This window comes from Antrostomus carolinensis, unplaced genomic scaffold, assembly GCF_000700745.2.
Source record: "Antrostomus carolinensis isolate BGI_N321 unplaced genomic scaffold, ASM70074v2 Scaffold42803, whole genome shotgun sequence".
Taxonomy (NCBI): Eukaryota; Metazoa; Chordata; class Aves; order Caprimulgiformes; family Caprimulgidae; genus Antrostomus; species Antrostomus carolinensis.
The window spans coordinates 1-16,491 of NW_010303879.1; the positions used below are offsets into that span (position 1 = coordinate 1).

The window sequence follows — 16,491 nt, forward strand, 5'->3', positions numbered from 1 at the left end:
TCTGCCTCGGCAGCGGGCACGCCCGGCCCTGGTGGCGTTTGCCCCGAGGGCTGTCAGGGGGCCTTTGGGGAGATGGCGGCAGGCCCAGGAGAGCAGCCTGGCCAGAAGAGGCGTGGGAAGGCAGAGGAGTGGGTGGCAGTGTTGGGTGTCTTGGTCCTGTTCTTGCCCTTTGCATGTCTTGTCGCCGGTGTGTGTGGTTATCCCTACAGAGAACTGGCTGGTGAGTGGTCCTAGGTAAACCTTAGGGACATCTTTGGGGGGCGGGCAGAAACAGTAAAAAAATATGGAGTACCAAGTGTTTATGGGATGGAGTAATACATTTGAAAAGGGAAGGTTAAAAGGCTTAAAAAGAAAAGGAATGTGATGCCAGCCAGCACTTCTTGTTATTGTTTTCTCAAAAACAAAACAGAATGTTGTCTTCCCTGTCTCCTTGTAAAGTGATAGAGGAGCAAAGAAAAGAAACCAGGAGGAAACCCACCTGCTTTGAGGGAAATATCAGTGAACAGGGGCATGAGGTTCAAGGACTGAAGTAATAGAAATTGAGAACTGACAGGGAGTAGCAAGCAGTTGAGGCTCCCTAGAGATGCCCAAAGAGCTGATGAGTGCTACAGGTTGTAACCCCTTAGACCTGTGATGAGACAAAGAGAATGGAAATTCTTCCCCCCCTGAAGAATTCTTCCCCTGTCAGATTGCTTCACTTGGAGCTGTGAATGCCCAGCTTGGTTGGGGTCAAGCAGAGCTGCAAGAATCAGCCCCATACAGGGCTGGAGTGGTGATTCTTAAGGGTTTTTTTCAAACTAACCCAGGCTCTCTAACTTTTAGGCTTAGTATCCAGAAGTTGTGAGATAGTCTGAACCTGAGGTTTACTAGAACTGATACTTTCCTGATGGTGTTTGGTCTCAGGACTCTTTTGTTTTTAAAGGTAGCTGTTGGGTTTAGGAAAACACTTTTTTAAAAAAAATCTTGAAAGTAGAGATTTTTGTGTGCTCACTGGGCCTTTAGCAACGCTGTATAGGAAATTAATGTTTTTTTCCCCATGTTACTGCTGACTGTTTGCCTTCAGTTAGAGTTTGTACAAGTGACTTCAGCTCTGTTTCTCTGATACTTTTCTTTTGGTGTCCGACAGCCTTCTTCTGTGATCAATGAAATTCTCAAATAAGCAGATTTAAGAGCACTTGACTTCACAAACAGAAGTTGTATCAAAAAAACCCCCAAAACTAAACAAACAAAACCAACCCCAGTTTTGGTTGTCTCCTGTGACAATCTAAAATCTGTTCAATGTACTGGTTACATTCTGTTAGTGACCAGGTACTGTTGGTGTATTTGTATTAACTAAAGTCACAATGTGATGTGATGTGTGTACGGGCAACTGCCAGAAAGGGTGGGCCAGCTGCGTCCTCTCCTTGCCTCCAGCTGCTCACACCCCCTGTATATTTTGTACTGCTGCTAGAGGTTGTGTGGTGAGCCAGAGCAGGGAACTAAAACAGCTGAAACCAGTTAGACAAAAATTAGTTTTCTTCTAATTTAGTTCCTTGACGTGTCCAGCTCGGAGCAACACAACTGCTTGTGTCAGCACAAGAGGCGCTGTGAGTACAGTGGCAAAGCCTGTGGGCTGGGGACAAGTCAGCTTCCTTTGGTGGCAGGGGACAGTCAAGTCTAGCATAAAACTGCACCTGAACTCTGTACTGTTTAGGATTAATACAGGTAAGCTGTGCATCTTAGGTCAGATGGTGTTTCAAATATATCAATGCATTTTTTCCTGATGTATGTCCATACTGACTTTTCTACTAATATTTCAGTGCACTTTAACTGCTCCATAACTTTGGGAAACTTACGGACACATCAGATTTTATGTCTTTGTGGTGTTAGGCTAATAATCGAGTACCATGATGTAATGACCAGTTTTCAGACCCGAGTTTTACTCAGTGTTCTGTGCTGCAGTCTAACTGCATAGAGTGGCTTGTAGGATTAGGGGTGCTTGAAGTTTGGCTGTCTGAGTGCTGAATACTAGGAATGAGAAACTGAAAGGGCTTACTGCAGTCTCTTTAATAATGAATTATTTACATTGTTATTGATCCAACAGTGACTATGCCGTGACTTAGCCACAGTTGGTTTATAAGCAGTACAAATGCTGTTTAGAATGCATTGCTTTCCATGTCTCCCAGCCTGACTGATTCACACTGAGGAACACAGTGTAAAATAGCAAGTGTGTGAGTTGCCTTGTGCAGATATGAGACTAGTTAACAACATGACATTGCTCCTTCCACGTGTGTTCACACTCCAGTGAATGGTAGCTTAGGAAATAGGAAAAACTGTGTAACCATTTAGGAAAGTTCTCTAACTTGGAGAGTGCAGAGTGTAAGAGGTAGGATTAAATACTAGTATTCCTTTTATTGCAATATGCGTTAATATAAACTTCCAGACAATTTGTGGTGCCTTCCTGGAGCTGTGCTCTGCAAAATTCACATTAACAGCTTTTCTGACTATTTTTCCCCTTAGAAAAGAGCTAACACTTATTTTTCTCCTCTGTAATCAGCATTTTGCTCAGTTGTTTATATCTCTGAAACCTTATGTTTTGTAGATACTTGTTTCCACAGTAGTCAACTAAATGTATCGTTAATTGTTTTCAAGGAGAGAAGACGTGGCCGTGGAAGATACAGAGGTAGGAAGTGTGGTCGAGGTCACAAAGGAGAAAGGCAAAGAGGAAATCGCCCCCGATTAGGCTTTGAGGGTGGTCAAACTCCATTTTACTTGGCCATACCAAAGTATGGGTTTAATGAGGGACATAGGTAAGTTTCTTCCCATTTACTCAGAAATTAATCATTGTCTGCTTTTCTTGACCTTTCTTCTGAAGCCAGAAGGAGGCCTGAAAATTAGACTTCCCTCTTAGTTTGTTAGCTTCCTTACCAGCAGAATCTCCCCTTTCTTGTGAGATTATTTTTTTAGAGAACTCATTTATTTTCTGTTGTTTCACAGCTCTGCTTATTTGCCCTTTTCTTTGCATGATCCGTCATACGCAGCAGGTTACCCTTCCTCCTGCAGCCGAGTGCGTTTCTCCCCTCAGACCGCTCCTCCAGGCGTGCTTGTTTGTGCCTCTGCCTGCCCACGCACAGCAGGTGACCTCCTGCCCTGGCTGGGAGCAGCCCCATTGACTCCTGCCAGGAGTTAGGCGTGGAAGTGTAATCCAAAGCCTCGCTTTGTTATTTCTCTTTGCTTTGTTCACCTGGAGGTCTGATCTGCTGCTGGCCAAACAATTCTGCTTCTCTTCATGACTCTACTTTCTTAGCCCTGCAACACTGCAGCCTTTGTCTGTCTGTGCTCCGTCTGTTCCACCTAGGATCTTAACAAGCTCTTTAATATCAAGTCTATTGGATGAAGCCATTAAGTCACCTTTCACAGTTGTTCTTCTCAGACATTCTGCCTTGTTTGGCACTTCTGTCTCCTTTTCACATTGTGCTTCTTTGTGCCACATCCTTCTTTCAGCTTTTAAATGTTTAAAATGATTCTTCTAGCCAGTCACTGTTTTTAGCAGAGATCTGTATGCCAGTGTTTTATTAATTTCCTTCACCATATTGACAACTACAAAATTTTGTTGTTGTTGTTGTTGAAAGCTGGTTTTGTTTCCTAAGATGGTGTGTAACCATTTCATTGCTTTTAGGTATGATCACAAAAGCACTGTATGGAAACAGAAGTTGTTATAGGCAGTAGTAACAAAAGCATGCCACACCTAGCAGACAGTTCAAGAACAAAAGGACTTAGGTGAATTTATTTGTGAATTGTTAAACTTACAGTTTGATTTTATGTTTCATTTGCTGTTACAACTTCACCAAATAGCTGTACATTTTTATATTTCCATTCTTTATGCGTGCAGAATAACCTACAGACCTGTCCTGACTGTCAAAGGTTTTCTCTGTCAGTCTTACTAGTTTTGAAGTGTGATTCAAACTGTATTTCCAAGTACTGGAATTTCCTCCTGTTTGTTTAACTTATTATAAGAGTAAATCAGGAGCACTTTTTGTAGCTGAAGACACAGTGTGGATCTGCAGTCCCACAAAGGAAATGCTGCAGAATGCAGGCACTGAGCCTCTGATGTTAACAGTGGTCACAGGTTCATGAATAGCCAACAGCAAAAATCCAAGCTTCTGCAGTGACAAGAAATTAATAGGGTCTTGCTTTTTTTAACCACATCTAACAGCATGTGGAAACAAACAAACAAAAGTACTCTCTAATTTATTTTCAGTGTTGTTGGCAAAATTTCAATGCCAGGCAATTGTAAATGTTTTTCTAGTGAACATTGTAAGTGCACTTGAGAGAGACAGTTGTGGCAGGATGGGAACAGGCTGAACAATGTCTCTGCCTGTTTATCTTCACCTGACTCTGTCTGCAGCGGTGTTCCTCTGTTTTTTGAACTTTTGCTCTTAGGAACTGTCTGACAGTGCAAATTCTGTCACTTACCTTGTCTTGCATAGCTTGCCAGTAACAAAGATAAGCTTCTCCCTTTTTTTTTCTCTGCTTTCCAGTAGCAGTGGTTAAACTGATTGTATGAGGAAGTTCTGAGCATCCACATAAAGGGTGTGCCATAGGCATCGCAAAAGCTGTTCCAAGGATTGGTTTGTACAGTAAAGTTAGAACTTCATGAAATGCAAAAGCAGATTCTGCCGAAGCTGATGGCTGTTAACAAAATACTCCAGTTTCCTCTGGGGATATGGATTGATGCATGTTTTCTCAATAACCCTCTCCATTGGTGGTATTTTGAGGAAGATTCCATTCAGTGCTCGTGAGTTATGGGGTACAGTGGCAATAGACTAAAAAATCCTGTTGGATAGAGGCAAGCTATGCAGGAGCATGTGCACAGTTTGGCTGATAGTCTTTGAATAAATTTGTATGGGGGGGTATATTTGGTTTTGACTGTATTTTTTTGACAGATTTTCTGAATGTATCAGTGAAGCTGCTAAGCTGGATTCACTTTGAAGATGGTAGTTATTTAGAATCTTGTTGGCTTACCAAGAAATACACTTCCATTTCTTCATATTTTTTTTGCTTCCTTAAACCAATCAGCAGGTAGAGAGATATTCTGGGGTAAACTGAGCTCAGCAACAGCAAAATTATTAGTGTCACATTGGAGGTGGAGGTGTGCAGGCAAATCTGAATGCATAATGGAGTCTTGGGCTGTGACTAGGGCTTGTATTTGCATTAAATTAAATCTAAAATTTTGGCTTATGTATGGGTCTGGTTTAAAATTTTACTTGGTATTTTTAAGAGTAGGGTCAGAATGGAATACAGTGTGTTGTATTTCACTTGACCAGTTCCTATTAAAGCTTCAATTTTGTAAATTTCTCATTGTTTTGTTGTTTTGTTTGTTTGTTTGTTTTCTTCTCCCCAGCCTCAGACGTCAGTACCAACCGCTCAGTCTTCAGAGGCTGCAGTACCTGATTGATTTGGGTAGAGTTGACCCCACGCAACCAATTGACTTAACACAGCTCACTAATGCCAGAGGTGTAACGGTGCAACCTCTCAAAAGGGATTACGGTGTCCAGCTGGTGGAGGAGGTATGCAGACAAGGAACTTATTACTTCCGGCAGTATAAAGCCTTGGGTTTTCAGTTCTTCCATACCAGGCTGTCAGAGTGTCCTTCCCCTGTTCTGGAAGGACTCCTTTGCTTTTCTAAAGGAGTTTGCTGTGGGATTTTTGTGGTTATAAATCCACTAGAGGGCACTGTGTGTCAGCAAAAAACCCAAACGGGATCATCTGTTAAGGCCTGAGAGACTACAAAAATAGTTGTTAAGGAGCTTAGCTTAACAAGAAGTCGAAAAAGTATTTTACAGCAGAAGACTAGAACGTACTGAAAGAAATGTATGGATATTTTGGACAGGTAAACTTCTTGTGTTCAACCCAGGTGACTGAGTGAGAGCAATTTGGTTACTTGTCTTGGTGCAGGGAACAGATAAATCATAATATTTTGCAGGATTTAATGCAGGATTTCTTACACCTTTGCAGAGAAGAATAAATGTATGTCCTAGAATACTCATTTTAATGTTACTCTAATATGTGTTGAAATTTACAGGGTGCCGATATCTTTTCAGCAAAAGTAAATATTGAAGTGCAGAGGGCATCTGAACTAGCAATTGCAACTATAGAAAAAAATGGAGGTGTGGTAACAACATCATTCTACGATCCAAGGAGTTTGGGTAAGAATTTCTTTACATTTCTGACTTTTTTTTTTTTTAATGTATCAAGATTAAATGATCCAAATGGAAGTTTCAAACATAGTTCCTACTTGAGTATCATCCACTTCTAAAAACTTCAGCAGCACACTGTTATACAAATTCTGAACTGTAATGCATCCTCAGTTTTGCTTTTTTTAACTGCTCACCTGTTTAGCCCTCCCAGCGTTAGTAATCATTTACCAGTAACCCAGTTAAAGAAATCCAAGTAGCTTTGTAAATAGAGAGGAACTAATAACAGATTGTTTCTTTGAATTTTTGACTTTTAACTTTCTCACATGTTTAATAACCCTAAGAAAGTTCAGGGAAGAAACAGATTTAAAAATCACTGTGGATGTTTAAATTTTTAATTTAAAATACTTTTTCAGTTAAAGTGAGGAAATAACTAAGTTACAGAAGCTCAGAGTCATTTACAGTCAAAATGGCCATTGTTTTCAGAACACTTTCGCTGAAGAATGAGGCTTTGCTTTGCTTGAGGCTGCATCCTGCCTAATATTCATTCATGCAGTTTTTATTGACAATAATGGAGCTTTCATGTGTGAATGAGGCTGAGAACAAGAGGAACAGACATTTTTAGTGTGCAAAATATGTTACCCTGATACAAATTATTTTTTTCCAATCCAGAAAATAATCAAAATACTGAGGTTGAGAGAATCTGGAATGTCATTTGCCAAACTCAGTTAAACTTGAGGAGGCGAAGATAGTCTCACAAATTACTAAATAGATGCACACACCATTTATTTTTTATTTAAAATACTTACAGAAACACTAAATTTGACATTTATTGGTGCACTCTGTAAACAGCCATGCAAATGCATTACTTCTAACCTGGAAGTCAAGCTTTTAAATAAATGGTGGCACCTAGCTTAGTGATTCTGTCTTTCCAAAGTAGGCATTCTAAATGTATTGGAAGTAATGATTCATCCAGGTTGTCACGATAAACAATTAAACAGAGTTGTTTGTTTGCTTAAGTGAAGCTTGTAAAACACCCTCATTCTGAATGAGAATGTTCTTAAGATTTGGTTTTTTGCTTGATACTTTTTAATAAAAGTTTAATAATTTTTTTAACACAAAATACTAAATAAGAAGGTGCCGTTTAATGTCTTCAAATATGTATTATAAAGCATAGTATCTAATTTTCTCTCATGTTTGCCCACAGAAATTTTATGTAAGCCAGTGGTATTTTTTCTGCGTGGCCAGCCTATTCCAAAGCGAATGCTTCCACCCGAAGATCTAGTCCGTTACTACACAGATGCCAGGAATCGTGGGTACCTGGCAGATCCATCTAAGGTTGCAGAAGCCAGGCTTGAACTTGCCAAGAAGTATGGTTATGTCTTACCAGACATAACGAAGGACGAACTCTTCAAAATGTTAAGCACACGCAAGGATCCCAGACAGATATTTTTTGGTCTTGCTCCAGGGTGGATCGTAAACATGGCAGACAAGAAAATTCTAAAACCAACTGATGAGAGGCTGTTAAAATACTACAGCTCATGAATTCAGGACTGGAGACAACTGCAGGTGTACAGGAAACATCTGGGTATGAAATAATGGATACGAAGTGGTGTTTGGTTTTTTTTAAGACTCCTGTTGTATTAGACAAAACATAAATTTTTGTTTATCTGATCTTCTGGTGTAGCTCCCGACTTTCTTATTGTCATAATACAGTGCATGAAAAGTCTTAATACTTGGAAACAGTGTAGAGTCTGCCATAAAGCGTGTGTTGGGGTGCTTTCTCTCACAATGGTTTGCTGTTACTTTTTCAGACAAAATGTGTTGATGTCTCATTTATTTCAGAGGATGATTCCAAAAAGGAACTGTGACCTAATAATTGGTTTATGTTTTCCCCGTCACTTTAAAATCAGAAATACAGCTGTACAATACTAGTATCAGATTTGCAATCATATTACATAGCATTATATTTTATGTTTTAGAAAATGGTATCTTGAATACCTCTAAGAGGTAGACCATCTGTTTTTTGGATAGGGAAAACTAAAAGCAACAAGAAATAACAAAATACAGAAGAATTACTTAAGCAATGTTTGGATTTTGCCTCTCTCATCAATAGCGCTAGAGCTTGAGAGGTCTTGATCTTTGTCTTACTCCTTCAGGTGGAATTGAGAAAGACAGAGTGTGCAGTTTAGAAGAACTTTCTGTCTAAATTAAAAAAAAAAAAAAAAAAAGATAGCTATCTTAAATCAATGGCTATTATTATTCAAACATAATTTAAAACTTGTCCAGACACAAATGTAATGCAATTAATAAAAATGCATAGCAGAATTTTTTATCAACAGGTATTTTAATCACACTGACTTGACACAATCTTGAAAAATATTTTCCAACAACTATTTGTTTCATCAGTCTCTCCAGAATACTATTATTACTACTAGGCAAGAGTATTCTAGATTTCATATGAAAGTTTAGGATTGGGCATTTGGGATGATAAACCAAGCAATAAAGTGGAAGATGAGAGAGGAGACTAAGTTAATCTATCAGAACTCGATCTCACTCCTCAGAAGTTACTGAGATGCTTCATAATTACATCAACTTTAATGGAAGCTGAATTTGGCTTTAAACTGGGTGTAATTTGGTTATTAGGCTGCAGGAAACAGTCCGGAAGACCAGAACAGAAGAGTAAGTCTCGCTTTCCAATTTTCATGTGCCTTTGGAAATGCTACTTACAGCTTCCTGTAGCTGCCAAACCATCCCATCTCCTAGGGGAAGCCCTCCAAGTGCCAGAATCTCCTATTTCTCCTGTATAACATCTGTATTTCACTTGTATGCCTCAGAGTGGGGAGAGGAATTTAAAATACCTTCTTTTTCTTTCAGAGAATGACAAGAAGTGGACAGATTTTTTTCTTTTGTGTTTGTCAACCAGCCCCAATTTTTGCTTCACTTAACACATTGACCTGTCAGTTAATATGAGCATCTGTAATCACAAAGCAAAACAACTCTTCTAGTCTGATGCTGATTAAATAATCTGAAATCTAGACATTAAAAATGGAAAGTCAGTAATTTTTGCAAATTTACTCTTCAGCTTCTATTGCCTGTTGTTACTGTTTCTTAGATGCTATCAGTAATGGTCATTCTCCTGACTTGGGGTTTAAATATAGATGAAATATGGCAAAACAACACCAATATAAAATTGGATTGTGAATAGCAGGAATTTGGTCTTAGTGGTGTTAACATTCATATTTTATAAGGTGCACAACACTTTTTTGGCACATTAAGAATAATACTGTGTGCCAAAAACACTATAGCTAGTGTTAACTTGAATGTGAAGTAAATAACTTTCTCACTTTAGATGTATCCTGTTCTGCATCCTGATGATTGTTGGTTTGGAAACTTAAATGACAAGCAATACTTTTTTTTTTTTACTTCTTTTTTTGTTTTTTCTTTTTGTTATTACAATACTGCTGCCTCCATTTGGGAGGGAGTCGCGGGGGGAAGAGTATTTATTGCCTTCCCTTATTTGTGCCATAATGTTTCTGTTTTTATGAATCGATTCACAATTGTATTTTGTGGAGGTGGTGGTGGTACTCAACAGGAAAGCTACTTAACTGGAAGCGAAGAAGGAAGTTAGTCATATTAGTGAAGACCAGAAGACAAAAGTGTTTATGTATCATTGTGTATTTTTGGGAGGAGAAGAGGGGGGAAGGCAACGTTGTTTCCACTCGTGCTCTTTGTATTAAAATGAACAAATTGCTCTAACCATTTTTTTTTTCTACATCAACTTCTTTGATATTCGCCCGCGTGCACGCGCTGGTTTCTGTAGGTTTCTAAATGGTTTTCAGGTGAAAGGGTAACTTGGATAAAATGATAACAGTGAGAGAAAGAATGAAAACAGGAAACAGATGTCTGGTGACGTCGAGGGATTGGATAGCACTTATTCAGTGAACGACGTCTTAGTCACAAGGCAGCTGTATCCTGGCTCTGATACTATAACACTGCAAATACCTTGGAGCCAAAACAGCCACGTTCCACAAAATCCGGTCATTCTGCTTTATAAAGGTGATCTTTTATCATCTTACAATTGGAGAGGGCAAAAAGGGCTGTATGTTGCTTTATTTAAAATATGCAATGCTTGTCTTTTTTTTCTCTCCTCTGTTTACAGAAGCTAGTATTTTATAAGAGTTGCTCTGATTTTTATTTACTCGTGAAAAAAGTGACAAGGCTATAGAGGATTTCCTGTTCATTTTATCTCGTCGGGAACACAAGTCTCCTGGCAACTGAGTACAGAATTATCAAAAGCACGAGTAAGTTATTGACAAGGCTTCTAATAAATCCGTAATAAACAGTCTCCCAATGGACTGTTGTTTATATGAGGGTCAGGCTCAGTAATGCGAGACTCCAAGCCAGCACTGGCATCTAAGGCATTCCCTGTACTTAGGAATATGTACAGTGTTTTCATGTTCATGAGATAAATGATTGCTGTGGATATCCTGTTGTGATAGGGCTATTTCATATGCAACAACGTGTTACACAACAAGAAGCACCCAGTCTGCTCTAAGCGGAAAAGCGTTATCAAGTAGCTGAGGAAAAGAAATGTTATTTGTGCCATAAAATACTGAAAGCTGTGTCAATTTTTATCAACAACATCATACTTTTGGATGGTTCCTTGATAACACTGATTACAGAGGTGAGACTGAAATAAAATAAAGGCCTCAGAATGAGTACACACACCTTACACACACCTTGTGACATCACACACCTTGTTACATCACACCTTATGAAGTAGACTGCTAAAAGCAGCCAGTCAGTACTGTCCTTGCAGGTGGCGGACTGCAGACTCGAAATGAAGCAAGTTGAATAAATGCAATTTTCCTTTTAGTTACATGTACAACAAGGACACACTGGCTTTTGATTCATTTTCCTTCACAGTATAATATTCGTGTTTAAAAACCAAAAGTTGTCTGTAGCATTCACTGATTTCCAAAAAGGAATAAATGAATAAATGGGTGGCCTTGATCTGAGTCTTCGCTGGCAGTGTGCCAACATTGTTTTGACATGCGAGCGTAATTGATGCTAGTGCTCCAGGAAGTCATATAAAAGTGATCAATTCTGAAGATAGCTTCCCATTGCTATTTTATTATTTTCTATTTTGTTGCTAAAATTTAAAATGCTAATGCAAAGCTAATTTTGCACTGTTGAACACTCACACGTTCTGTAAAAATTTGTCTCTAATTTGACACAAGTCTTGTATCTTAAGTGTTATATTTACATATATCTAAAATAAGAAAGATGCTGTGTCTGTCCAAAATGGCCAGTTTAATATTGCATATGCAGATTTATTTCTTAAAATTTCTTCATCAGTGATCAGGAATAGTTTTACATAACTCACAGTCTGCACTTCAGTTTATTGTTTAGTCTATGAAAAGATGTAGTTAGAAGTCCTGCTGTGGCAGAATTCTTACCCATTAGGAAAATTATGAACTTTTTAAGCTCCTTCATCTCGTAGCCCACGTGGCTCAACTTGGTCTTTTGTAGCAGAAATATATAGCGTTGTCTAAAGAATTACTGGTTTCTCAGTGAAAGCAAACGATATCTCCAGATCTATTCTGTCTCCTTTTGGTTAGTATTCCCTCTCTGTTGCATCTGCATCTTCCCGAGGCCTCTTCTCACTTCTCCCATTGTAGTGGTGGGAACTACAGGGCTCAATCATTCTCACAGTGTCATCCTGTCTGGCCCACTCTGGGTTTGAAAATCTGGTTGTTTTATGTGCCTCTGGAGCAGGAAAAGTGTTGATCATTCCTGCATCTGTTTATATGAGGGGTTTTTTCATGCCTTGGGTTTCCTGGACTGGTGTTGCTTTTGTTGTTAAAAATGTCAACAGTGGTGTTGTTTACTTGTTAACCTTGTAGATTCCGAGACTCACACCGAGCGAGTTGGAGGGGCCTTTGAGCAGTGGATTCGGAGTTTATTGAGAGTCCAGGAACACTCCTCGAAGGGTGTCTGTGCACTTACCTCAGAAACACACGCACTAGATACAAGTCTTAATGGATGGGCAATTTTGCATTCAATGCATCAGGGAAACATCAGTCTCTCCTTGCACTTTGGAAACCCAGCCTCTGTAAGGTTCATTCTAGTTTCATGATAGAATTGTCCTATCTGCTCCCTGATCTATAAAAAAGGGCAAGTTAGTCTGATAGTCTACCATTCCTTGATGTTTGTGTTTTTATTGTTATTCCTTGGGCAGGTAACGACAGCTAGAGGTTTGTGTACACAGAGCTGTCTATGAAAAATAAGTTGATGTATAAATTTACCATAAACTAGTTCTCTGTGGATTTTTTTGTGATGCTAGTGTAGTTTACATTGCTCCCAGTGTGGAGTACCTTAAATTAAGAAAATAAATTTGCTCTTAATATCTGACAAAGGAGATGCTTTCTTTACCTTGTTGAATGTAGTTGTGGTTCAGAGCTTGAAAAGCTGGAATCCAAGTTCCTTATAAATTTAGTACAGTGAGATATTGTCTTAATTTCAGAATTAATGCAAATCTAAATTCACATTGCTGACACATGACAATTGTTTAATCTCATTTTGTACTCAGTAGAAATCTGATGGATAACAGTCAGTGGAGCTTGGAGAATCACTGTGCTTAGCCTGAAGCGGACATCTGAGCAACTAAATTGCGCTCCAGGCTCCTCTGACTGTGACAGTAGTATTAACATATAGTGCACCTGTGTACACCTAAAACGTTGAGTGTCTGGAACTGAATCCCACTCTGTGTTTTCTGTCACCCAAGATGCTTGAAGTTAATGGTGGGAGGATCTCCTTGTGGATCATGAATCACCAGTGTGGGTTGCCTAGCTCAGTATTGGGAACTTCTATGTAGTAGGTTGTGCTTGTCTGAAAATAAGTGTGCTAATTTAATAAAAAAACAGCTCAGAGGACATCTTGATGCCACAGGAGGTGAAATGCTGGCAATTAAATGATCCATGTTATTTTACAACTATTGGAGAGCACAGCTTTTCTAGGATATAGAAATTGGTGGCATCCTCACCTCTGACTCTTTCAAGGTGGATGACTGCCGGTTCACGGCTCTGCGCTGGTATTGCCATTCAGAATTTGTCTACCTACCTTCTCTGGCCCTCGTGTCTGTGCATTGATGTCTGTGCTAACTAACGTATGCATTTCTTCTGTAAGCAAAGCATGGAAAATAAGTCACCTGAACTTGCAAGTGAAAAAAAACAGAAGATGAGGATAGTGTTCCTCTGAGGTGTCTCCTCCAGCAAGTGTTGCTTGTAATGGTCAGAGATGATGACCGAGATACTTAAACTCAGATCTTGTCTGACTGCTCTCTGAGCACATGCTGTCTGGTGTGTCTCGTAGGGTCCTCCATACAACTGCTGTGATGAATTGTGGTGGGTGTATAAAAGACAGATTTGGGACTGATCTTTCTGCAGATTGTGACTTGCCATTTGTCCTGGTTTTGATGATTTCTGGGTCCCTGAAACCCCATAGTCACATTTGGTTTTTAGTGCATAGGGAGTCATTTGTCCCTTCTTTTTTGTTGTTTGTCTGTTTTGTTTTGGGTTTTGTTTTTTGTTGTTGTTTTGGGGTATTTTTGGCCAGGCAATTGCACTGATGGCCACAGCAGACAGTCTGGGTAGGGTCCATCTACTGGGCTTGAGACTGTTCCAGTCAAAATATTATTCTGCTGGTTTTAGGTTGAGCTTGGCAGGCTTGATAACTGGTGCCACCCTGACTTCTAGGACTTGTGAAATGTCTGGGCTAATTGTGACTTTGTTGTTGGGTTTTGCTGTTATTGGAAGGCTCCAGCCCTTCCAGGTTGTCATTAAAGACAAGTGTTTAAATGAACATGAAATGAATTACCATAGCGAGGATGCAAACATGTTGCAAAATTCTACCTAGGTCAGTTTTTCTGTACTCGTTTGTATGTATCTGAGGGAATCAAAGCACTGGGATGCTATTATTCTGTCTTTATTTCTTGTGGAAAAACTTACCTGCCCATTAAGAGAACCTAAGAAGATGGAGGGTAAAAAGCTGTCATGTAATTTTTGCTGCATCTTGTGAAAAGTGCGTGTTTTCCCAATTCAAGCTGTTGCTCTCAGCTGAGCTGGATGACTGCCTGCGGCGTGTTAGGAAACTGCAACGGCAGCAGACCACGGTGGGCAGTGACATGCAGCCGTGGTCCTGTAGTTGTCCCTAGCGAAAGAAAAGATAATCTGTGCAGACTTGGAGCATGAGAATCAAGGTGTGAAAGTACCCATCTGAAGAGATCCCAAAATCAGAAACGTACGAGTATTCTGCAAACACCACTGGAACTCTGCTACATGTTTAATTATTCTTTGTAATTACTCTGTTTTGCTGACTGTTGTGAACTGTAAGTATTCAAGAAATCATTTAAAGAATACATTTTAGGTTTGGTTTTCTTTGTTGTCCTTAGAGTTTTTGGCCCTGCAGGGTTCTTGTTTCCAAGCATTGTTCCTGTAAAGCAAATTTAAGAAGTAGGAGCCAGTATTTTCATGTGATGGCATTATTCCAGGAACTGATACTTTAGGATAAAGAGTAAATATTGTGAGGCTTGCAAAACAGTAACTGATTCATTGCTTATGCCCTGCTGATTTATTCATTGTTTGAGAGCATAACTCCTCTGCTGTCTCTGCAGTTGACCTCCAGTCACATCTCCTGAGCATGAAAGAAACATACTGTTGTTTCCAGCATCCAAACCTGAGGATAACAAATACTATATTGCCAGGTACATAAGCATTCCATGCAAACAACATCTTCCTCCACTCCTTTCCCCAAATTACAAGACTACTGTGATAACTTGTAGTGCTGAGAGTTGCATCCGCTCACTGGGACAGGGACAAGGTCCAGTGTCCTCCTGGTACAGGCAAGGCTGACACCTAGTGACCAGAGACATTTATTCCTATGGGAATTCTCTGAAGGTTTAAACTTCAAAGTGAATAGTTAATTTATTTCATCATCACTTTTGGCCTTTGTTTTCAGTGTTTCTGGTGTACTCATCCAAAGATGAAGTTAAGGTAGCTTGAAAGCTTGTTCAAGCTTGATATGGGAGCCATGAAGGTTTTGCATGTAGTCTCCTGGGAGCTGTGCATTGCAGCTGCTCTGAGCAAACCGAGATGGCTGATGGCAATCAGCAGTAAGTTCAGAATATGATCCTGTTGTGTTTTTTCCTTAATAGCATAATGGCTGACCTTGCTGTTTGGATTCTCTTTGCTCATCCTGTTTTAAAGAATCCAAAATTAAGCATAATGGGATATTCTCTGAGTTGCAGAATTTTCTGATGTCTGCTGACCAGGGGTAGCATCTGACAACAACACTGCCACCTGGAAAGTGCTACCTGCTCCATCATCATTGCAGATCCTGCTGGAAATACTTTGTGTTCTGTGCCTTCATCAACCTGTGTTTTAAAGAGGAAGAGTAAAACCTTCTAGCTAAAGACTCTGCCAGAATGCTTGTGATTTTAGTTTCATTATCTAGTTTAATGTTTCAAGAGTATAACATCCTTCTCAGAATTGTGTGTGGCCTTACTAACAGGAGTAGCCATATAAATGTGGGGGAACAGCCCCTGCAATGTGAACCAAAGCAGTCTTTTCCTTGTAAGGCTAATCATTGACTCCAAAAGTAGACTGCAGAGGTTCTCAGTGGTTCCCCATGTTAATGGGTTTCACATGAAACCCTATACTGAAGCCCTAAAGAAGCCACCTTGGAGTAGTCCTTGGGACTGGAGGAAATTTTTGTCTTTTAAATGTCTTTTGTCATGTAATTTTTTCTTGAAATGTTGGAAGTAAACATTTTGCTTGATTGAGCTACTCTTTGCTACTAGCACTGTGTTTGGCTATACAAAGAGTCAGAGCTCAATGTTTTTCTGTGGCTGAGAGGAAACTTTGATTCTTCCTGAATGAAATAAGTAGGAACTTGCACAAGCCTTGTGTTGTTGAACGGAAAAGGCAGGCTTTTTTTCCTTCAGATAATCTTTTATATCTGACTCAGAACTTTACGTATGGCTCAGGTTCTGTGTCCATGGCATGTTTCTAATTAGCCCATGAAAAAATAAATGTTCTGTATTTTAAAATCCGCTGATTTATCACCTGCTAACTGTCTCTGATAGGATTTGCCTCTGGAGAGAGGGCTAACGAATTCCAAAGGCAAAAATCTCTGTCAAAGGCAGCAGATTCCAGTCTCTGAGCAATATGAGCCTCCAAATAGCCGTCATCTTTCCATAAGTCTGGGATTCAGGTGCTCTGACAATGTCTACACGAAACTCTTTTTTTTATGC

At 39.6% G+C, this 16,491-nt stretch overlaps 1 protein-coding gene across 1 annotated transcript; it reads left to right on the top strand.

Annotated features, from left to right (window-relative positions):
- The first annotated feature begins 72 nt into the window (after positions 1–72).
- MRPL15 (mitochondrial ribosomal protein L15) lies at positions 73–7,953 on the top strand. Its single transcript, XM_010164258.1, has 5 exons — positions 73–220; positions 2,582–2,789; positions 5,384–5,549; positions 6,065–6,188; positions 7,384–7,953. The coding sequence occupies exons 1-5, from the start codon at positions 73–75 to the stop codon at positions 7,719–7,721; spliced, it is 984 nt and encodes a 327-aa protein (XP_010162560.1). The 3' UTR covers positions 7,722–7,953.
- Positions 7,954–16,491: the final 8,538 nt, after the last annotated feature.

Coding starts and splice junctions, on each gene's coding strand:
- MRPL15 (XM_010164258.1), top strand. CDS start 73: ATGGCGGCAGGCCCAGGAGAGCAGCCTGGCCAGAAGAGGCGTGGGAAG. Junction 221..2,581: donor TCCCTACAGAGAACTGGCTG/GTGAGTGGTCCT, acceptor TATGTTTTGTAG/ATACTTGTTTCCACAGTAGT. Junction 2,790..5,383: donor GGGTTTAATGAGGGACATAG/GTAAGTTTCTTC, acceptor TCTTCTCCCCAG/CCTCAGACGTCAGTACCAAC.